The 22607-nt window shown below is 48.7% G+C and overlaps 2 protein-coding genes across 3 annotated transcripts in view; both read right to left on the reverse strand.

The window, feature by feature from the left end:
- The window catches only part of LOC115640747 (zinc finger protein 501-like), a 745273-nt gene extending 735916 nt beyond the window's left edge, over nucleotides 1-9357 (reverse strand). The window contains exons 1-2 of one of the 2 annotated variants that reach the window (XM_030543714.1): nucleotides 9316-9357; nucleotides 7110-7197 (exon numbers count right to left, since the gene is read on the reverse strand). The gene's annotated coding sequence lies outside the window, so the exon portion shown is untranslated. Of the gene's footprint in view, nucleotides 1-7109; nucleotides 7198-8409; nucleotides 8969-9315 lie in introns of those variants that run through there. The other variant, XM_030543715.1, reaches the window with a different exon arrangement.
- LOC115640909 (zinc finger protein 7-like) lies at nucleotides 5127-6585 on the reverse strand. Its single transcript, XM_030544004.1, has 3 exons — nucleotides 6552-6585; nucleotides 5925-6038; nucleotides 5127-5590 (listed from the first exon to the last, which is right to left on the reverse strand). The coding sequence occupies exons 1-3, from the start codon at nucleotides 6583-6585 to the stop codon at nucleotides 5388-5390; spliced, it is 351 nt and encodes a 116-aa protein (XP_030399864.1). The 3' UTR covers nucleotides 5127-5387.
- Nucleotides 9358-22607: the final 13250 nt, after the last annotated feature.

Genomic DNA, 22607 nt, shown 5'->3' on the forward strand with positions numbered 1-22607 from the left:
TAATGAGATATGATCTCTGTTTACAATTTTTGCCACAGTCCAAGCACTTACGGAGTCTTATGGATTCTCTGATGTAAAACAAGGACTGATCAGTTTCTGCAATGTTTTCCACAGTCTAAGTACTTATGGGGGCTTTCTTCTGTGTGGGTTGCCTGATGTTTAACAAGGCCTGACCTTCATATGAAACTTTTTCCACAGTCAAAGCAGTTATGGGATCGCTCTCCTGTGTGGATTGGCTGATGTTCTGTAGTGCTGAGGTGTTTCTGAAACCTTTCCCACACTCCAAGCACTTACAGTCTCCCCCTCTTTTGTGGATTACCTGGTAATTAAGAAGTCTTGACTATGGTATGAAACATTCTCCATAGTCTAAGCACTTATGGGGTCTCCTATGTGGATTCTCTGATGTAAAACATGGCCTGAACTCCATATAAAACTTTCCTCACAGCCTAAGCACTTACGGAATCTCTCTCCTGTGTGGATTAGCTGATGTTAAACAAGGTCTGACCTATGTAGGAAACTTTTCCCAGTCTGAGCACTGATGGGGTCTCTCTCTGTGATGGAGTAGGGACTATCTGTGTAGGAGATGAGAGAGCAGGGGAGGACTTTAGGTGAGGGACTCCTCCACATCCTGTAACTTGAGCCAGGTATGGGGAGAGGTGTGTCAGCACCTTTTGCCCAGGAAGCCGGACAAAGGCAGGACAAAGGAAGGGGCTGGCTGGAGGGGAGTTAATTCAGTTTTGGTTTTGGGCTGGGTGGTTGGAATTCAGGAAATCCCAAGCTGGGAACTAAGCTTCCTGAACCCGCAGAAGGACCAGATTGAGGGGTCCTGGTTGTGCCTACATGTGTTCCTGTTGTCCAATAAACCTTCTGTTTTACGGCTGGCTGAGAGTCACTGCGAGTCCCAGGAAGAGGGGTGCAGGACCAGACTCCCCCCACACTCCGTGACACTCTCCTGTGTGGATCCTCTGAGTGTTATATGATTTGATGTTTGTGTGAAACTTTTCAAATGGTCTAAACACTTATGGGGTCTCTCTCCTGGCTGGATTGCCTGATTTGAAACAAGTTCTGACCTTTATTTAAAAGGCCTTTCAGAGGCTAAGCAATTATGAGGTCACTCCAGTATGTGGATTCTCTGATGTAAAACAAGGGATGACATCAATTTGAAACATTTTTCCACAGTCTAAGCACTTACGGGGATCTCTCTCGTGTGTGGATTGCCTGATCTTTAGAAGGGCTGATCTGTTTCTGAAACCTTTCCAAGAGTCTTATGGTCTCCCTCTTGTATAGATTGCTTGATGTTTAACAAGGTGGAACCTTTGTATGAAACTTTTCCCACAGTCTAAGCAGTGGTGTAGCCAGGTTCTAACATCAGGGGGAGCGAACACATAAAAAAGGTGCCATCCGACATATCAAATTACTAATTACATACTTTAAAATCCACTATACATATTTATTTTGTACTTAAAATAAAAACACGATAATGATATTCTTTTACAAGTATGTATTATTTTGCATTTAAAATAGAAAAAGTTTTACAGCATGATGTCTATTTATATTGTATATAAAATCAAAACATAATAAAAACATGTTATTTACTTATTTTATATTTCAAAGATAAGATCAAAACAATATGAAGCAACTACAACAGCCTCTTTCGTCTAAGCTTCATTCTAGCAAAGTTATCTATTACTTTATTATAATCTACTTCAGTAGCTAATTGTCTTTCAATGGCGAGCAAAGCTAACCTAGACAATCTATCTTCACTCATTGTAGAGTGCAGGTAGGACTTTATAAGTTTGAGTCGGCTAAAGGGTCTTTCCACAACTGCGCTACTTATTGGCAACGTCAGAAAAATGTGGTACGTCCTCGAAAGGTTAGGATAAATGGAACACATATCATTAGCGATCATGAATTTCAGCACACTGTTGATGGTGAGTTTCTCGTCGACACTTGACTTTACCCAACCGCTAGTGCTCATTATCACTTTGTACATGTCTTTAAAGGAAAGAAACTCTTCCACAACTGCGGTTTGACTGTCGATCACATCTGAGTACATCTGCCAAAAATTCTAATTTGTTCACATTGTCCGCATTGTCAAAATGCTTTGGATCTAAACCACTAAATTTGGCAGCCACGTTTTTAAAATGCCTGAATCTTTTACTCGTACTATTTATAACAGAATCTAAGGACACTAAGTAAGATTCAACTATGAATTTCTCCCGGGCATCAAATATTCCTTCTTCATCCTCCGCAATTTCCTCATGGAATCTTTTTCTCTTACGTATTCTGTGCTGCTTATAGTCTGTAGTAATATCACATTTTCGACCCAACTTGGTTGCTTCATTCTCAATTTGTTTGAATTCAGATTCAAATTCACTTCGAATGTTTTTCATATCATTTTCAAAAATCTGAATCAAATGAGAAGCTGTTACCAGATCTAGACTACTTTTCTGTAAATAGGTGGATAAACGGAAAGCCTTCTCTAGCACTTTACTCCAGAATATAAGAAGAACTAAGAATTCGTAAGTATCGAGTGTTGCCAGAATACCCTTTGCCTCACTGAGCTGTTTAGGAGTACAGGTTTTTATCTCACCATCCACAATTGTTTGCAGGGCAATTACTAGTGCTGGTAAATTTTGCAAGACTGCCTCGACTGCTGACTTTCTAGACGCCCATCTGGTATCACAAAGTTTCTTTAGAGTTAATGCAAAAGATTCAATAAGATTGCATTGTTCTTCCTTTAGTATTGAAAGACGAGGTAAACTGCCAGAAAAAAAGGTAAATAGACTTTCTAGAGTTCCAAAAAACAACCGAGTTTGAATATTGGAGCTTAAGGCATCAATCAGAATTAAATTAAAATCATGTGCACAGCAGTGCATAAAGAGTGCGTTTGGAGCAATTTCCAGTATGCTAGTTTGGAGACTTGATATTTCACCCGACATGGTGCTTGCTCCACCGTAAGACTGACCGTAACACATCGTTATTGACAGCCCCAAGCTTTTGATTGATGAAAGAAGAACCTTGAAAAAATCTTCAGCACTTGCTCCAGGTAATTCACTGAACTGTATAAAGCGTTCCACTGCATCACCGTTTACTGTTACATATCGTAAGGATAAAGAAAATTGATCAGTGCTGCTGATATCAATAGTAGAGTCAACAATTATGGCAAAGTACTTAGCTACCTTGATTTCAGCTACTATCTTTCAGAGAAGCTCAGCTGCTAAGGACTGTGTCAGATCATTTTGTATGTCAGGACTGAGATATGTTGCATTTCGATCACTCCGTAATAAATGTTGTTCCAGTAACGTATCACTTTTAGCCAACAGCTTAATAAGTTCCAAAAAATTGCCTTCATTTGTACTTGGGGAACCTAAACCTCGATACTCGCCATGATCACGGAATGCCAATCCCTGAATTCCCAAAAAGAGAACTGCATCTATAATACATCGTAAAATCATCCTATTTTTTTCTCTCTCTTTCCCTTCCGCCGTTAGACCAGCCGAGATTGTTCTATCGCTGAACCAACGGAATTTGGTAAGGAAAAGTTCTTTCTCTGCTTTTTTGTGACTTTCACTTTTGTCATGTTTTTCAATTTTGTGTATACCTGTAGCAAAATCCTTCAACCAGTTTTTGGATCACTCCAAGTATTTGGCCGATTTGCAAAAAACCAACAAGCAAAACAAATCATGTTTGCTCTTGGTAAGTAAATCAGCCAGTGCCGGTGAATTGTACAAGCACTTTTTAGTTGTTTTTGTATGTGCCAAGTTGCACTGAAATGAGGCCTAGCTTCATCTTTTGGAAAATTGTCAAAATTATCTTGAAGTCCTGGCTGACAAGGGCCTAACTCAAGCAGAGCACGTACTAGATCAGGTGTTACAGGTGTGTCACAAAACAAGTGTAGATCTGTTGGGTATTCCCTATGTGTGTCAACGATAGCACAGAGTCTTACTGTGTCATTCTTGTCCTCTGCATAATAGCCTGCTGAAGTAATCAGGTCTTCTGAGGACTCCACTTCCACTACCTGTTCAGTCGCAGCAGCCCGGATGCTGTAATCAGCTCCTAGGTTGAAGGTAGGTACTAGCAAGTCTTCAGAGGGTTTTATCTCTGGTGAAGGCGCAACGGCCAGGGCACCATCTCCAGGTCCTTGGCTGAAGGTAGGTAGCAAGTCTTCAAAATGTTGCACCTCTGGTGCAAAAGATGTCGCGGGCTTATTGAATGAAAAGTAGGTCTCCAACCTGACATATTTTGACAATACTTTTACTCAATTTGCATCTTCCTTCATCTTCTTTCTACCCCCTCCGATAGTTTCTTCTTCATAGTGCGCTTATCCATCCCTTATCAGAAACAAATAAAATAAATATGAACAATATATGTTTTTTAAATAAATCACAATTTAAAAACAAACTCTCCCCAAGGCAGCCAGGTCAATTTCACAGCTCTATGAATTTGAGGCCCATCGAATTTGGTTAGAAAAGTGTTACATGATTTGTTGAAAAGGCGCCACTTTATTCGAAACTAGAGGAGAAGCAAAAACAAGCCGCACACTAAGAAGTAATCAAACAGATTGAACTATTTGAAATCATCCAAAGGATTCAGCATTTGTTTACACTGCAGGAAACAATTTTTGTGTGGGTGCCTGGGTGAGTGAGTGCACATGTCAACTGATGAAAAAAGCGCCGATAAAAGGGCGAAGACAAAAAGTTAAAAAAAATGTGGGCCTCTTGGTGCTTGCAAGGGATTCACGTGTTACAAGACTGACTAATGCTGTAGTGGTAAGTGTCACAAGTGTACAGACAACATTTCTGCTTCATTTGATTATGTGATTGAAGCTTTTCCAGAAGAAAATGACACCGCTCAAAAATTATTTGGAGGTACCTGTATCGGAATGCGCTCTTCCATCAGTGTTCTTTTGTCGGTACTTTTTTTCCCCTGCGTTATTTTGTCACGGCCACAGGTGCCAACTTTGCTTGGCGCCGGTGGAAGCTCGTGCCCCCACCCGGCCCCAACCCAATTCCACCCCCCCCTGCTCCTATTGGACCCCTCCCCAAATGCCCGCCCCCTTCCACACCTCTTCCCCAGCATGCTGCGTTCCCCCTCCTCCCTCCCTCCCGGGCTTGCCACACAAATTGGCTGTTTCGTGGCGCAAGCACTGGGGAGCCAGGAGGAGAAGCAGAACGTGGCAGCGCACTCAGGGGAAGAGGCGGAGCGGAGGTGGAGGTGAGCTGCCGGAGGGCGGGAACCAGAGAGCTGCTGGTAGGTGCTCAGCAACCATCAATTTTTCCCTGTAGGTGCTCCAGACCCGGAGCATCCACAGAGTCAGCGCCTAACGTGCCAGTTTTGGAGAATGTGCTCAGTGGGAGCGGCCGCTCCTCCTGCTCCCACCCTAGCTACGCTACTGAGTCTAAGCACTTATGGAGTCTCTCTCCAATGTGGACTGCTTGATATAAAACAATGTGTGACCACCATATGAAAATTTTTCCACAGTCCAAGCACTTATGGCGTCTTCCCACAAAGGTCCCCTGTGATTCCCCGTGCCCAGGAACTTCCTGCTGTTGATTCCCCTCCTTGTTCTCACTCACTCTCCCATCACCTGCTGGGACAGAGACAATCCAGACAGGAATCACTGTGCTGGGGAGAAATTAAGAGGAAGAGCACCGAGGGAAAATCCAACATACTAAAGCTGCACAGACAGAGCAATCGGATTCTGCCTCCACATCCCACCCAAACTTTCACAGACAAGGAACATTGGGAAGGAAACTCCTGCAGTTAACAGGACACGTGGGAAGCAATGTCAGTGATATCTGCTGACTGCAGCCCTGCCCTGGCTGAAATTAGGAAGAACCAAGGGCACTTACTGATACCACATTTTGGGGATTCTCAACTTTTTCCTTCATTCCCCAGATGGTTTCTGTGTCAGTCCTCACCTGTGTGGGCGCCTCTTGGGATCTCTCTTTCCCCACAGGCCGGGAGATCGGGCACCCATGGCTCTTCCCCTCGTTCCAGTCGGCTAATCAGGTCAGGTTTGGGAAGGGGGAATCCTGTGCAGGTGGTGAAATCAGACCAGATCAGGATGTGTGGAGGATTGAGAGAGCTTCTGTCATAGAGGACATTCCGTGGGCGGAACCTGTCCCTGTGCTGTGCTGGGGAATCTAAGAGAATAGGAACGTGGTCATTGAGCCCCCTCGTGGGAAGCAGACGTCTGGGGAGGTGAGGGGAATTGTGACACACACCCAGCTCCAGTGTAAAACCCCTGCCTATTTCTAAACCTGCGGAGCTCAGAGCCCTCCATATTGCTGGAGCTGTTCCCAAGGAGGAGGGAGAAGAGGGATTCAGTGTGTGAATGAGAAACAACCCAGACAGAACAATATACGACTTCACCACTTTGAAAGCTAGTGGGGTTGGGTGGGGATGATTTAGTATGTGCTTTAGGTTTTGACACCCTGGTCTCATTGGAGAGTGATGAGAGAAGAACCTGACCAGTGTCAGACACGCAGACCCCTTCCCCCCCGCCTCCCCAGCTTCCAATAACCAAGGGGACGGGAATCCCTTACCCAGAGAGGTCACCGTCTCATAGTTCTCCTGCATGACGTCCCTGTAGAGGGCTCTCTGAGTCGGGTCCAGCAGAGCCCCCTGCCCCTGGGTGAAATACACAGCCACCTCCTCAAAGGTCACCGGCATCTGAAACAACAAGAATCCCCCACTCAGCACCTGCTGCCCCAGCCAGAATCCCACTAGTCATGGGGGAGGAGTGCCAGAGAAGCAGAATCCTCCCCACACCCTGCTCATAGCAGCCAGGAGGCTTCAGGGGATGGGAGAAGGTGAGAGCTCCTTGTCCCTCCAAGCACACAGAGTAGGGCAGGATCTTCTCATTTCCCACATGCCTACCAGCCACAGGCTGATTTAGGAAGCAGAGCTCTGAGCCAGGGACAGGGAAAGGAACCTCGACAGGTTCCAAAATGGGGGAATGTTTCCCCTCCCACCACCAACAATAGGCCTCTTCAGAAAATCAGGCCCAGGTTGATCATGTTCCGGCAGGTTTATCACATCCCGTCCCAACCCCTCTGCAATACCCCTCTCCCTCCACCAAAAGCTGCCTGAAACTCCCCTACCTGAGCCGGCTCCATCATGGCCATTTCCCTGCCCTGTCTCCTGGAAGACAGGACGATCTGGAACGAAACGTGGATGTGATTCCTCAGCCTATGAGAGGAGTAGGGAGATTGGGCAGGTTTCATAAAGGGCTGGAGACCATGTCACTCCCCGATTCCCCCCAGGCTCTCTCCCTGCACACAGACATGCTGATTCTAAGACTCTGCCATGCTGGGAAGAAACCCAGTTAGTTCATTACCCCCCCCCCCCGGCCAGGCGCCCTCCCCCATTAGAACTAACCCCACCAAGTCCCTTCTAAACCTCCCCAGAACAGCATCTCTGAGCCAAACGCTGGAAAAAGAGCAGAATCAAAGGAGTCACTTTAGGGCACTGCCCCACAGTGTATTGTAACCCCTCTAGCTCTCCCTCATCTCCCTCAGTCAGGCGGTGCTCAGCAGAGTCAGCAACTGACTTTTCCTCTCTCAGCTCCTCCCCTTCTTCCCAGGAGAGCTGACTGCCCCGGGGGTGCAGGGAATGGTGCCGGGCAGGGCTGGGAGCTGGGGACCTCCCTCCCCACTTCTTGCTTCTGCTGTCCTTCCAGTCTCTCCGCTCTCCCTTTTTATCTTCTTCCCTCGCCCTCGGAGAATGGGCAACTGCCCCATTGCCTGGGCCTTTGCTCTCATCAGCCAGCTCAGCCACTGACACTGGTAACGGGGGTTGAACCCGGCTGTGTCACTGAGGGCAGCAGCTCTGGGACTCACCAACACAGGGACCCCTCCCCTTGTAGGCCAAACTCCCCAGCTGGTCCCTGAAAGGGGCCCTCTGTGCAGAGTCATTTCCCTGCCCGGCTCCAGCCCTTTCCCCAGGTCTCTCCATGACCTGGAGGCTAGGTTCTGGGGCTGGTATGGTTAGAGTGGTTCCAGACACTGGAGAAAGTGCCCCTAGGCTGGTCTCAGAGGGGTGTGATGAAGCGGGAATGTTCTTAATGTTTTCTCTGAATGGTGTGTGTGCCTCAGTTTCCCCATGTGTTACTCAAGTATCAAGTTGGTAGGATATGGGTGTGAGATCATTGCAGAGACCTCTAGAGGGCAGGTGTGACTGCAGAATGGCTCCCTGGGCATAAAGAATGGCCAAAATTCTGTATCCTGGCAAAGCAGGTCCTCTGCAAGGAGCCAGCCAGCTGAAGGTGTTGGAGAACAAAGAAAGAGGGGAAGGCTGGTGAGACATTTTCTTGGGAAAGAGAGAAAGCATGGAGGAGGGGCAGCCGCACATCACTGAGGAAGTGGGGCTGGAAGCGGGTCAGTCTCCTGGTTTGGGACTCACCGGGAGAGCTCAGGGCTTGGGACTCTGGATTCCACCCACAGATGGACTTTGCTGAATGCTCCTGATTTCTGCGCTAACAAGCTCTGTTCTATGCTGTGTTCCCAGCAACCAATAAAACTTCTGTTTTCCAAGCTGGCTGAGAGTCACAGCTGACAGTGGAGGTAGGGTGCAGGGCCCCTGTGGAGAGCGGGTCAGGCTTGTCCTTAGGCTGCCCCCAGGAATAAGGCTGAAGCCGTGCGCCCTCCCTGGGCTCCAAGGCCAGGGAGGCTGGGACCACATGCTCAGTGGGTTGGGGGGTTGTTGGGGATGCTCAGGGGCTAGGGGGGGCTTGCCTCCCAGCCCTAGTTTCACACCCCACTGGCTGTTCCCCGTTCTTATCCCCGGCTAATAGTCCCAGGCAGGGAGGCTGAAACAATCTGTATAGTGTGTGTGTGTGTGGGGGGGGCACTGAGAGCCATTGAACCAAACTGTGAACCCTGGATAGGATGAAAACTCCTTCAACCCGGGGCGGGGGGCCTGGCAGGGCTCCACCAGCCTAGAGCCAGCGCCTGTGCTGCTCCACTCTCAACCCTGGTTGTGCCCCTGGGCCCCTCTCCTTCCCCGACCCCCAGCTGGGCCCCCACCCTGCATTCAGTTTGGTCCCCGCCCACCTTCTGCCCCCTCAGATCCCCCTGAGCTGCAGCCTCCGTCCGCACCAGCGCGGCCAGGGGCAGGGAAACAAAGCAGCAGATGAGGGGCGGGATAGGGAGTACCGTGATCCCACCCCCGCCCCGCAAACAACGGAGCTGGCGGCAGCTTTCCCGGGCCCCGGGCGGGAATCGCAGCCAGCTCCGCTGGGAGCAGCCTGGAGCCAAACCTCCCCCTGCAGCCCGGGGGTGACTGGCCGGGGGGGCGGGTCTCTCTCACCTTCCCTCCGAGCGGGGCCCCCCGGGGCAGGGGCCGGGCCGGGCTGGGGGCTCTGCCCTGGGAGAGGCTCCTGGGGAGCAGCGGGAAGGGCCCTGCTGGAGATTCCCCTCTCCCGGCTGCAGCCAGGGCTCCGGGCTCCCAGCACCAGCCGCCGGGGCTCGGGGATCTCGCCAGGAGCCTGGGAGCCAGAGTCACCGCAGCGGCTGCGAGTCACTTCCTGCTGCCGGGCCGGAGCCCAGCGCTCGCTGCCCCACAGCCGCCTCCCGGCCGCTCCTGGGTCCTAGCGCTGCCGGGGTCGCGCTGCAGCATCTCTGGCTCCGGCTCCTGGTCCACTCCCAGGCTCTAAGGTCAGAAGGGCCCATCAGGAGCATCTAGCCCAGGGGGTCTCATGACGAAATTTTTGGTGGCCTCAAACTGCGGCCAGGAAGTCTCGCTGGTGGCCGCTCTCACATTTTTTCCTAAAATACTTAATGAACTTTAGGGGAAACCAGTAAACATGCGCAGAGGTAAGTAGGGAAATGGTCCTGCTATTGGGGGGAACTTTCCTGACTTAAACACCCCCCGGGTGGAATTGAATAGCAGAAGGATCTGAGTCCTTGCTCCCTCTTCCTTCACCCAGAGCCTGCCTGACCCTGAGGGCTCCCCTTCCACTCTGCTGTGTGGCAAAGTCCTTATAACCCCAACAAGGCTGGGCCCAGGCTTCCTGAGGGGTTCGTCCCCCAACCTGGTTGTGACCTCTCAGGATACGGACACAGTGATGGAATTTCTCCTCTCTGGATGCCTTCCTGATCTCTTCCCTAGCCATTCTCTATAGTTCAGAACAAATACAATTTACAAAACAGGAATTAATTAAAAAAATCAGGACACAGCCGGAAAGGAAAAAGGAAAACTCTTAGCCCCACTCTGCAGGGTCAGATTAATTTTTCATGGGCCTGGTGCCAAACATATTTTTGGGCGCCCATGGGGCAAGGTGCAGAGGGTGGGATGGTCAGTCTCCAGAGGGAAGGGCGGGTTGGGGGCAATGAGGCACAGCACGGTGGGAGTGGCCCCACTCTGTGCAGCCCAGCAGAGATTGCTGTTTACAGCCCAGCCCAGCGCTGTGCTGCCAGCCTGCCCCTTCCCCTTACTGGCAGGCCTGCACCACAGCACCCCTGCCCAGAGCCCCACCATTATGCCCAGCACCCCCTTGCCCTGAGACCTCCCCCACTGGCCTCCCACCACAACTGCACAGCACCCTGCACACCACCCCGCTCATCCAGCGCCCCCACCCATGCACCTCCGCACTGCCCACCTCCTTCCTCACAGTCCCACCATCACAGCTGCACAGCACCCATAGTCCTGAGGGGTTTCTGCACCAAGCAATTAAAAATTCTGAACACAATTTTTTAAAATTCTGCACATTTTATTTGTCAATAAATCAATGTCGAGGCTCCAACATGGCAGTGGGGAGCACAGGCCACTGGTTGCATGGAGCTGAGAGATCACCCTGCAGCCTCTCTCCACCCCACCACACCCCACCCTGGGACAGGGACTCAGCAGTGATACTGCACCCGACCCTGACACAGTGCAAGGGCCAGGCCTGCCCCAGAGACACCCTGGGGCCCTGCCCCCCTTGCCAGGCACACCAGGTGTGGGCGAGCAGGCTCAGCCTGGCAGCAGGATCCAAGTGCAGAGGGACTTAGTTTGGGGGGATCCAGGTGGGGGTAAGAGTTCTCTGTGGGGCAATCTGGGTGCAAGTGCCTCAGTGGGGATCTGGATGCACAGAAGCTCATTGGGCAGTTCCAAGTGCAGGGGCAACGGGACTCTGCAGGGGATCCAGGTGAAGGTTTGGGGATCAGCGAGGGAGGGTCTACATGCAGCGGAAGTGGGGTTCATTTGGATGGGGGTCCAGCTGCAGGTGGTTGGGGCTTAGTGGGGAGGGTGTCTGGGGGGCTCATTGGGGTGGTACAGATGTAGGGGAGGTGGGGCGTGTCAGGGTGAGGGTTCACTGGGTCTGCTTAACAGGGGAGCCCCAGTTTCTGCCAAGGAGATGCCACATGCTGGGCTCCAGCTTCCCTCTGCCCCCACTTCTCCTGTCACCATCTCTTCCCTACCCCATGCTCCTTCCCATCTCCTCCCCATCCCACCCTCTTCCTTCCCTCCTACCCCCACTTTCCCTTTTGGCGAGAAGAGCCGTTCTCCTCCCCAGCTGCTCCTCGCTTTTCCTCTGCCCCTTGCACGTCTCCCCTGCTCTCTCTAGGTGTGTCCGTCTCTCGCTCAGGAGCAGGCTAACAGCTGGGAAGGATGCTACAGACATAGTGGCTCGAACTCTGCTCTGAATATCAGCAACACCTCAGTGTCCAACTCTGCAATCTGCTCTGCAGGTGGAGGGGAGTCGGCTGAGTGCCTGTGTACAGATCTCTCGCCAGAGCCACTCCAGCCCCAGCCTGCCAGGTCCCAAAACTCCACTTTTATCAAAATCAAAATGTTTTGCAGCAGCATGTAGATTTTGGTGACATTTTTAATCATTTCAGTTCCTGTTGCCAACACGGTACTGCGTCATATTTCATAAAAGGTGACCAGCAAACCAAAATAAACCTCCGGGAGGGATCAAAATGAAACAATAGGAGGGGTCTGAACTGCAGCTTTTTCAGCATTCTTGTTCCAAGGGATACCTTGAAATTTCAGCTTTTTTGTTTCCTTTTGAAATGTTTTTTTTAATTTCAAAATTGCCGATATTCAACCAGCTCTAGTTCAGAAGTGTTCTCCATCTAAAGGCATGGGGAGTGAGAGACACACCGGTAGGAAACTGAGGCACTGACTGAGGAGCAGGGAATTCACAGCGGAGTCGGGAACTGACTGCCCCTCACCAGAGCCCCAGTCAAGTGCTTTACCCACAAGCCCACCCTTTCTCTCCAGGCCTGCACCTGAAATCTCCATGTGACGCAGAGACACTTTCAGAAGCATGGGCACAGCCTGTCCTGGACCCAGCTGGGGGTTGGTTTCTATATCCGAGCTGGGGGAGCCTGTCAACATAATTCCAAACACAGGAGAGAAATCCTCAGCCCATGTCTGGCTGATTTGCAGGCACTGGTTTCACTTCCCAATTTGAGATCATTTGCAGCTACACTTTTCAAAGTCCAGGCCCAGCCATTCTCAGGCTGGTTCTGGCTCCTTTAATAGGTTGATTAGCTTGTGCTGTCACTAATTATTGCTACACCCTTTCAGCCTAAAATAGCAGCAGAGTCTCCTTGAAAGAATAAAAACTTCTTTTGGGTCTCCCCTTTGAATCCCAAAGCTGTGTTCAAAATAATGACCAGAGATTGATCACTGGCTGGAGTTTCTTAGGGTTTCTTCTGGAGCAAAGGCAGACTTTGAAATGCACAAACTAGACATGCTCCCAGCTGAAATGCTGGTTAAACAGCTGCTGTCCAGCAACTAGTGCAACCCAAATGTTGATATTAATGTTCGGATAAGCCGTTGGCTGTGTTGGTTCATATGCCTCTTCCCCTGGATTCCAGTCTCACTCCACTAGTTGCCTGCCTGGATACGGCGGCAGAAACAATATTACAAAGAAAACAAACTCAAGTGCCTTTATATTTTAACGTAATTAGCCACTGGACCAATGTACCCAGGGTTCTGGTGGGTTCTCTCTTGCTGCCCATTGTTAATTCAAGATGGGATGTTTTTCTAAAAGCTCTGTGGTAGGAATTATTTGGGGGCAGGTCTCTGGGCTGCTCTAGAGGAGGGCAGATGAGATGAAGGGTATGTCTACACTACGGGATTATTCTGATTTTACATAAACCGGTTTTGTAAAACTGATTGTATAAAGTCGAGTGCATGCGGCCACACTGTGCATGCGGCCACTCTAAGCACGCGGCCACACTAATTCAGCGGTGTGCGTCCATGTACCGAGGCTAGCATCGATTTCTGGAGTGTTGCACTGTGGGTAGCTATCCTGTAGCTATCCCATAGTTCCTGCAGTCTCCCCTGCTCATTGGAATTCTGGGTTGAGATCCCAATGCAAAAACAGTGTCGCAAGTGATTCTGGGTAAATGCCGTCACTCAATCCTTCCTCCATGAAAGCAACAGCAGACAATCATTTCGCGCCCTTTTTCCCTGGATTACCCTGGCAGACGCCATAGCATGGCAACCATGGAGCGTGTTTTGCCTTTTGTCACCGTCACCGTATATGTACTGGATGCTGCTGAAAGAGGCGGTACTGCAGTGCTACACAGCAGCATTCATTTGCCTTTGCAAGGTAGCAGAGACGGTTACCATCCCTATTGCACTATCTGCCATTGTAAAGTGGTGATGAGATGATGGTTATCAGTTGTTTTGTACTGTCTGCCGCTGTCATGGGTGCTTCTGGCTGGCCTCACTGAGGTCGGCCGGGGGCGCATGGACAAAAATGGGAATGACTCCCTGGGTCATTCCCTTATTTATGTTTTGTCTAAAAATAGAGTCAGTCCTGCCTAGAACATGGGGCAAGCGTACTAGAGAACCAGAGAGCACAGCTGCTCTGTGTCAGAGCCCAAGAGATCCTGCAGAAATGATGAGCTGCATGCCATTCCAGGGGGTGCCTCTGCAACAACCCCACCCGTTGCTTCCTTCCTCCTCCAACCTTCCTGGGCTACCGTGACAGTGTCCCCCCATTTGTGTGATGAAGTAATAAAGAATGCAGGAATAAGAAACACTGACTTTTTAGTGAGATAAAATGAGGGGGAGGAAGCCTCCAGCTGCTATGATAGTACAGGCAGGACATTAAAGGGGGTGGGGGGAGATGAGCCCAGCATCCCACTGCTATGATAGTCCAGGCAGTGCAGAATCTTTTCTTTAGACATGAAAGCGGGGGCTGATAGAGCTCAGCCTCCAGTTGCTATGGTGAGGACGGTTACCAGCCGTTCTGTACCATCTGCCGGGAATGACCGGGAGTCATTCCCATTTTTACCCAGGAGCCCCCGGCCGACCTCACCGAAGCCAGCCAGGAGCAGTCACGGGCTGATGATGATGATGGATAGCAGTCATATTGTACCATCTGCCACCGGGAAGGGGATGCTGGTGTTCAGCGCTGCGGCACCCCGTCTACCAGCAGCATGCAGTAGACATAGGGTGACATTGAAAAAAGGCGAGAAACATTTTTTCCCCTTTTGGGGTGGGGGAAGGGTGTAAATTGATGACATATACCCTGAAACACCCGGAAAAATGTTTTTGACCCTTCAGGCATTGGGAGCACAGCCAAGAATGCAAATACTTTTCAGAGACTGCGGGGACTGTGGGATAATTGGAGTCCTCAGTACCGCCTCCCTCTCTCCATGAGCGTCCATTTGATTCTTTGGCTTTCCGTTATGCTTGTCACACAGCACTGTGCTGTGGACTCTGTATCATAGCCTGGAGATTTTTTTCAAATGCTTTGGCATTTCGTCTTCTGTAACAGAGCTCTGATAGAACATATTTGTCTCCCCATACAGCGATCAGATCCAGTATCTCACGTACGGTCCATGCTGGAGCTCTTTTTGGATTTGGGACTGCATCGCCACCCGTGCTGATCAGAGCTCCACACTGGGCAAACAGGAAATGAAATTCAAAAGTTTGCGGGGCTTTTCCTGTCTACCTGGCCAGTGCATCCAAGTTCAGATTGTTTTCCAGAGCAGTCACAATGGTGCACTGTGGGATACCGCCAGGAGGCCAATACCATCGATTTGTGGCCACACTAACCCTAATCTGACATGGCAATACCAATTTCAGTGCTACTCCCCTCATCGGGGAGGAGTACAGAAATTGGTTTAAAGAGCCCTTTATATCGATATAAAGGGCTTCGTTGTGTGGACAGGTGCAGGGTTAAATCGGTTTAACACTGCTAAATTCGGTTTAAACGCGTAGTGTAGACCAGGCCTATATCTCTATGATCTCTTCTGCCTTTGGAGTCTAGGCATTAGTCTGATGTCTCCGCTTGCTGGGGAATCAGACACATGGAGTGGGTCTGATCTCCCTGGGGGAAGCAGTAATTACTCTGATGCCCACTGTGGAGGCAGAGCTGGGGCTGTGGACTAAAAGCGATCACGTGGATTCACATCACAGCTTGCTCTGCCTTTCCTGGCACCTGTGGAATGCAAGAGGCACTGAACTCGAAGGGGTGATTGCAGTGCTGGGGGGGGGACGCTGGAAAAGGATTTCTCTGAGTCTAATGGATGAGAAATCAGATGTGCACAAACGCTGATGGCTTCCGCCCCTGAAGGACCCCTGCCAGTCCATGCTGGTATCCGCAGGGAGGGGAGGGGAAAGAAGAGCGGGCCGGTACTGCCACTCTGCGGGCACGGAAGAAGCACAGTGTCTCTGGAATGCCAGGGCAGTTCACAGACTGGCCTCCTGCCCAGGCCCTGGCTGGGCTGCAGGGATTCTGTGAGTCAGACACATGCTCTGGCAGTGGCCACACACCCTCAGGCTCTAGGTGACAGTGTCCCTGGGAATGTGCAAATCCAGAGGGCAAATAAAAAGCCCCCCCCCCATCATCTCTGTAAGATGATTGGGGAAGGGCAGGGAGTGGCAGATTCATGATCTTTGAGCACTTCTGGCTGCTGACCTAGTTCTGTCCCTGCCCTTCCCCAGCGTTCCGCAGGGTACAGGCCATGAACTGGGACGCCTCTGGGCGGGAGGTGGGGAAATGCCAGTACGACGGGGATGACTTCATCAGCTTCCACATCCAGCCTCAGGCCTCTTACCCCTGTCTGCATCCCGACTTCCTCCCTCCCAGAGCCGTGGCCCTGCTCCCAGCCCCCTCAAGAGGGTACAGGGGGCACGGACAGGGATAAAGGGGGGCACCGCACCCCTGCTCTAAAAAGCACTGCACTGGGCCCAGAGCAATTCCAGCCTCTCCCCCTGTGCTTTGCTGGGCTCAGCCAGTCATGGCAGCAGCCGGGATGCTGGGTGGGGGCAAGAGCCGGGATCCTGGGTGGGGGCCTCTGTTGTGAATTCTTTTAACGTTTAACCAGGACAATTTTAATAGTTGAAACGGTTACTTCTTTAAAATGAGCTGACCAGGGTTATTCTATCTACTACCCAAGATCCACAAACCCAGAAATCCTGGACCCCCTATCATCTCGAGCATTGGCACTCTCACTGATGGACTGTCTGGAAATGTGGACTCTCTACTTAGACCCTATGCCACCAACACTCCCAGCTATCTCTGTGACACCACTGATTTTCTGAGGAAACTACAATGCATTGGTGACCTTCCAGAAAACACCATCCTAGCCACCATGGATGTAGAGGCTCTCTACACAAACATCCCACACAGAGATGGAATACAAGCTGTCAGGAACAGTATCCCTGATGATGTCACAGCACAACTGGTTGCTGAGCCCTGTGCCTTTATCCTCACACACAACTATTTCAAATTTGATGACAATATATATCTTCAGATCAGTGGCACGGCTATGGGCACCTGCATGACCCCACAATACGTCAACATTTTTATGGTTGACCTGGAACAACGCTTCCTCAGCTCTCGTCCACTCACACCCCTTCTCTACCTACGCTACATTGATGACATCTTCATCATCTAGACCCATGGGAAGGAGACTCTGGAAAAATTCCACCATGATTTCAATAGCTTCCACCTCACCATCAACCTTAGCCTGGACCAATCTACATGGGAGGTCCACTTCCTAGATGCCACGGTGCAATAAGTGATGGTCACATTAACACCACCTTATACCGAAAACCCACCGACCGCTATGCCTACCTTCATGCCTCCAGCTTCCATCCCGGGCACACCACACGATCCATAGTCTACAGCCAAGCACTGAGGTACAACTGCATCTGCTCTAACCCCTCAGACAGAGACCAACACCTACAAAATCTCCACCAAGCATTCTCAAAACTACAATACCCGCACGAGGAAATAAGGAAACAGATCAACAGAGCCAGACGTGTACCCAGAAGCCTCCTACTGCAAGACAAACCCAAGAAAGAAACCAACAGGACTTCACTGGCTATCACATACAGTCCCCAGCTAAAACCCCTCCAACGCATCATCAGGGATCTACAACCCATCGTGGACAATGATCCCACACTTTCACAGGCCTTGGGTGGCAGGCCAGTCCTCGCCCACAGACAACCTGCCAACCTGAAGCATATTCTCACCAGTAATTGCACATTGCACCATAGTAACTCTAACTCAGGAACCAATCCATGCAACAAACCTCGATGCCAACTCTGCCCACATATCTACACCAGCGACACCATCACAGGACCTAACCAGATCAGCCACACCATCACCAGTTCATTCACCTGCACGTCCACCAATGTAATATACGTCATCATATGCCAGCAATGTCCCTCTGCTATGTACATCAGCCAGACTGGACAGTGTCTACAGAAAAGGATAAATGGACACAAATCAGATATTAGGAATGGCAATATACAAAAACCTGTAGGAGAACACTTCAACCTCCCTGGCCACACTATAGCAGACCTTAAGGTGGCCATCCTGCAGCAAAAAACTTCAGGACCAGACTTCAAAGAGAAACTGCTGAGCTTTAGTTCATCTGCAAATTTGACACCATCAGCTCAGGATTAAACAAAGACTGTGAATGGCTTGCCAACTACAAAACCAGTTTCTCCTCTCTTGATTTTCACACCTCAGCTGCTAGAAGAGGGCCTCATCCTCCCTGATTAAACTAACCTCGTTATCTCTAGCCTGCTTCTTGCTTGCTTATATATATCTGCCCCTGGAAATTTCCACTACATGCACCTGACAAAGTGGGTATTCACCCATGAAAGCTCATGCTCCAAAATATCTGTTAGTCTATAAGGTACCACAGGACTCTTTGCTGCTTTTACAGATCCAGACTAACACGTCTACCCCTCTGATTCTTTAAAATGCTATTTACATCCCTAGTCTGGACACCTGCCTTGTAGCGTCTGAGCCCTTAGGCAGAAATCTCCAACTACCCCCAAAGCTTCAGTGATATTTGCAGTAAAAGAATTCCCCTCTGGCTGCTGGGTGGGGCAGCCCCTCCCCCTCTCCTTCCCCATGGGGTGGGGGAGCTGCCATTATATCTCTCCCTCTCCCCGACCCCCACCCTCTTTCCTTCCTTCCCCAGCCAGCCTGCTCTTGCTCTCACAGCCTCCCACCAGGCTCCTCTCCCCATATCCCCTTTCCTTCACAGTGACCCTCCCACTCACAGTTTCCCTCTATTGCAACCCTGTCCCCGTCTGGCCCCTAAGTCTTCCTTGATTCCCCTGCATCACCCCATTCCCCCTTCAGCACCCTACCCTGTCCACTGTATCCTCCTCCTGCCCCGACCCATCCCTCATCTCCCTTTATCTACAACCCCTTCCCCTCTTCCAGCTCCCCTAGGTATGGCTGTCCCAGCGCCCAGCGCAGCGTGGGTTGGCTTCCCTCTGCCCTGCACACAGTGGGAACTGGCAGGTGTCATATAGGAAACTGTTCCCTGTAGGAATGTGCTACCTGTAGCAGTTGCTGATCTGTAACTGGTTTGTAAGAAACTGCTATTGGGGAAAAAAATCCTGCTCCCTGATGTAGCAAATGACTGCAGATAGCAGTTTGTCCCTGGCACTCTTGTCCCCTGCACTCATGGCAGGACTAAATATTATCTAGATCAGTGCTACTCAAAGTGGTGCTCCGTGGACCCGTGCCGGTCTGCGAGCCATTGGCTGTTGGTCCGCAGCAAGTTTCCAGTAAAGAGAGAGAGAAATAATAGTATAATTTAAAAATCACACCAGAATTTCACCAAGAATAAGCATCAGTCGATAAAAGTTAATAATATGCATCCGACGAAGAGGGTGTTCACCACGAAAGCTCGTGCTCCAATACGTCTGTTAGTCTATAAGGTGCCACAGGACTCTTTGCTGCTTTAACAATATTAAATAGTAATATGTTTTCAGAAGCACACATTTTAATATTGTTAAATAAACAAAATAAAAAATGTCTGACTATTTTTATTGTATTCATTATATTGTTTCTGATATAAATTAATATTACTACGACTGTTCAAATAATATTTTCTTGGATCTAGAATTATCAGTTCTGCTCAGACCCTGGCCGGCACCCTCCTCCGATTTGCCCCCTTTGCCTCTTTTTAACCCCTGTAAAAAGCACTCAGCACAATCGTATACTTAGGGCAGGGTGAAGGGCAGTAGCTTCAGCAGATGTTACTGAGCATGCTCAGTTCACCATAAGTAGCACATTCCTACAGGGGGCAGTTTTCTGTACTGCACCTGCAGGAGAGTTAATTAATCCACCCCAATGGGTGATAGCAGCTATGTCTGTGGGAGAAACTAAAAACAAAAAAAAATGCCAATTGATTCTCCTTTGGCAGGAGGCAGGTGTGACAGGTTGGATCACAGAAACTCCCTTGGAGGCTGCCAACTGATGTGCCAAGACTACTTCTGCCCCTGCTTTCCCTGCCAGCCCGGAACTCCAGCACCCTGTCTTGTTGAGCCAGACACACCAGTCTGCTCTAACACAGATCCAGGGTCTGAACCATGTGCCCCAAAGCTGCAGACTTAACTGAAAGCAACTTAAGAAGTGTTCCTGTGTTCAACACTCAGATGCCCAACTCCCAATGGGGTCCAAACCCCAAATAAATCCATTTTACCCTGTATAAATCTTATGAAGGGTAAACTCATAAATTGTTCTCCCTCTATAACACTGATAGAGAGGCATGCACAGCTGTCATCCCCCTCCTCCCCGCCCCCTGTATGAATACATACTCTGGGTTAATTAATAAGTAAAAAGTGATTTTATTCAATACAGAAAGTAGGATTTAAGTGGTTCCAAGTAGTAACAGACAGAATAAAGTGAATTACCATGCAAAATAAAACAAAACACACATGTCTAACCTAATACAGTAAGAAAGTGATTACAGATAAAATCTCACCCTCAGATGTTTCAATAAGCTTCTATCACAGACTGGATGACTTCCTAGTCTGGGCACAATCCTTTCCCCTGGTACAGTCCTTGTTCTAGATCAGGTGGTAACTAGGGATTTCTTATGACTGCAGCCCCCTTTGTTCTGTTCCACCCACTTACCGGTATATATCTTTTGCATACAGTGGGAATCCTTTGTCCCTCTGGGTTCCCACACCTCCTTCCCAATGGAAAAACACTAGGTTAAAGATGGATCCCAGTTCAGGTGAAATGATCACATGTCACTGTAAGACCCCAAGCCTTCATTCCTCCCAGTCTGACTCACAGGAAGGCCTGCCTGCAAACAGAGCCATCCACAGTCAATTGTCCTGGTTGATGGGAGCCATCAAGATTCCAAACCACCATTAATGACCCATACTTTGGATAATTACAATAAGCCCTCAGAGTTATATTTCGTATTTCTCATGTCAGATACAAGAGTGATACATTTATATAAATAGGACGACCACACTCAGTAGATTATAAGCTTTGTAATGATACAAGAGACCTTTTGCATGAAGCGTATTTTAGTTACATCATATTCACACTCATCACCATACTTTCATAAAAACATATAGAGTGCAATGTCACAGCAGGCAAACGGAAAATGCCAGCCATAGGGGATTTCCCTGGCAGATAAGATTTCTAGCTCTCCCAGACCAAGACACCATTGCTGCAAATGACGTCCAGTCCAGGATGGTTGGCAACCCTACGAGCAGATGAAAAAATTCCCCCACAGACCCTAGAAGTGGCTGAAAAGCTGAAGAATTATCAGCTCTGGTCTGAGCATGGGCACCAGGTATAGCAGGCCAGAGGATGGCAGGTTAAGCAATGGTGGTTGAATCATGAAGGGACATAGGAATCTTTAGTGCATCTGGCATGTACATATCTTGCGACTTGGGCTAGAACAGCGCTGTAAGAATGCCCCTTCTCATTTTCAGCATTATCTCACACAAATGTGAACAAACTTGTTTGTCTAAGCGATTGGCTGAACAAGAAGTAGGACTGAGTGGACTTGTGAGCTCTGAAATATTATATTGTTTTATTTTTGAATGCAGGTATTTTTTACATAATTCTACATTTGTAAGTTCAATTTTCATGATAAGGGGCTTGCACTACAGTACTTGTAATAGGTGAATTGAAAAATACTATTTCTTTTGGGGTTTTCTTACAGTGCAAATATTTGTAATTAAAAAGTGAGACTGTACTTTGTATTCTGCATTGTAATTGAAATCAATATATTTGAATATGTAGACAACATCCAAAAATATTCAGAGAAATGCTATTATATCATTGTTCAATGGTGCAAATAATCACATGATTAATCAGGATTAATTTTTTTTAATCACTTGAAATCCCTAATTCCAATTGATTTCTTTGTTAAAATTATATGGTAAGAAAGAGAAAGGCAGTAATTTTTTAGTAATAGTAGCTGTGACACTTTTGTATTTTTCTAGACCAAAACAAAGACCGCTGAGAAAAGGAAACCGTTTCCCCCCATTTGAATGTATCTTTCATTTTCATTGGGTCTGGGTTCTCTGCTAACTCTTTTCTTGATTTTGTTTTTTTCCTAAGCATCTTCAGGGAAACAGGTAACCCTTTACAGGTAAAACAATTCAGAACAACAGCTAAGAAGGTCTTTATAATTAACTGACTGGGCTGGCATACATAAAGGTTGCTACCTTTCCCTCTATATTCATGACACCCCATTTGATGCCAGGAAGACCCTGCTCCCAGAATCCTGTAGCAAATAAAGACATGTCAAGCTGTACTACATTCATGTTCACCACATTCATTAATAAGAAGAACAGCAATTTATGAACATTTGTAGATAAATTTCTGCATTAAGCATCTTCACATAACTTTCATATGACTTTGTATTATGCCTCTATTTTCATACAGCCTTGTATCAGATCCTTATATAGAAAACTCTGCATTGAGCCTTGGTATGTTAAAAAAATGTCTTTTTGCTAGTAGAATAAGATCTCCCCCACCCCACACTCCTTTTAATGAACGAGATGTGAATGAGTAAAGGGTGAAAGGCAGCACCTCCAGACGGCTGCAAGAGTTGGAGAGGAGATGGAAACCAGACCCAAGAACAATAAAACTTGTCAAGTGGGCTCACTAAAGAAGAGCAGACATATTGACAGCCTTGGGGGTTAGAAGTAAGCACCTTCTTTTGAAAACACCCTCTTTGAACAGCATTGGGACAACACCCAGAAGGAAGCAGCACAAAGGACCAACGGACAGAGATTTTGAATTTGGGACAGATTTGCATGAGAGGAAAGCTGCTATAAATGTGAGGTGTCTTGCAGAGGATCTTGGGCAAGGCCGGCTTTAGGCCAATTCCACCAATTCCCCTGAATTGGGCTCCGTG

The sequence above is a fragment of the Gopherus evgoodei genome, unplaced genomic scaffold (assembly GCF_007399415.2).
Source record: "Gopherus evgoodei ecotype Sinaloan lineage unplaced genomic scaffold, rGopEvg1_v1.p scaffold_32_arrow_ctg1, whole genome shotgun sequence".
Lineage (NCBI taxonomy): Eukaryota > Metazoa > Chordata > Testudines > Testudinidae > Gopherus > Gopherus evgoodei.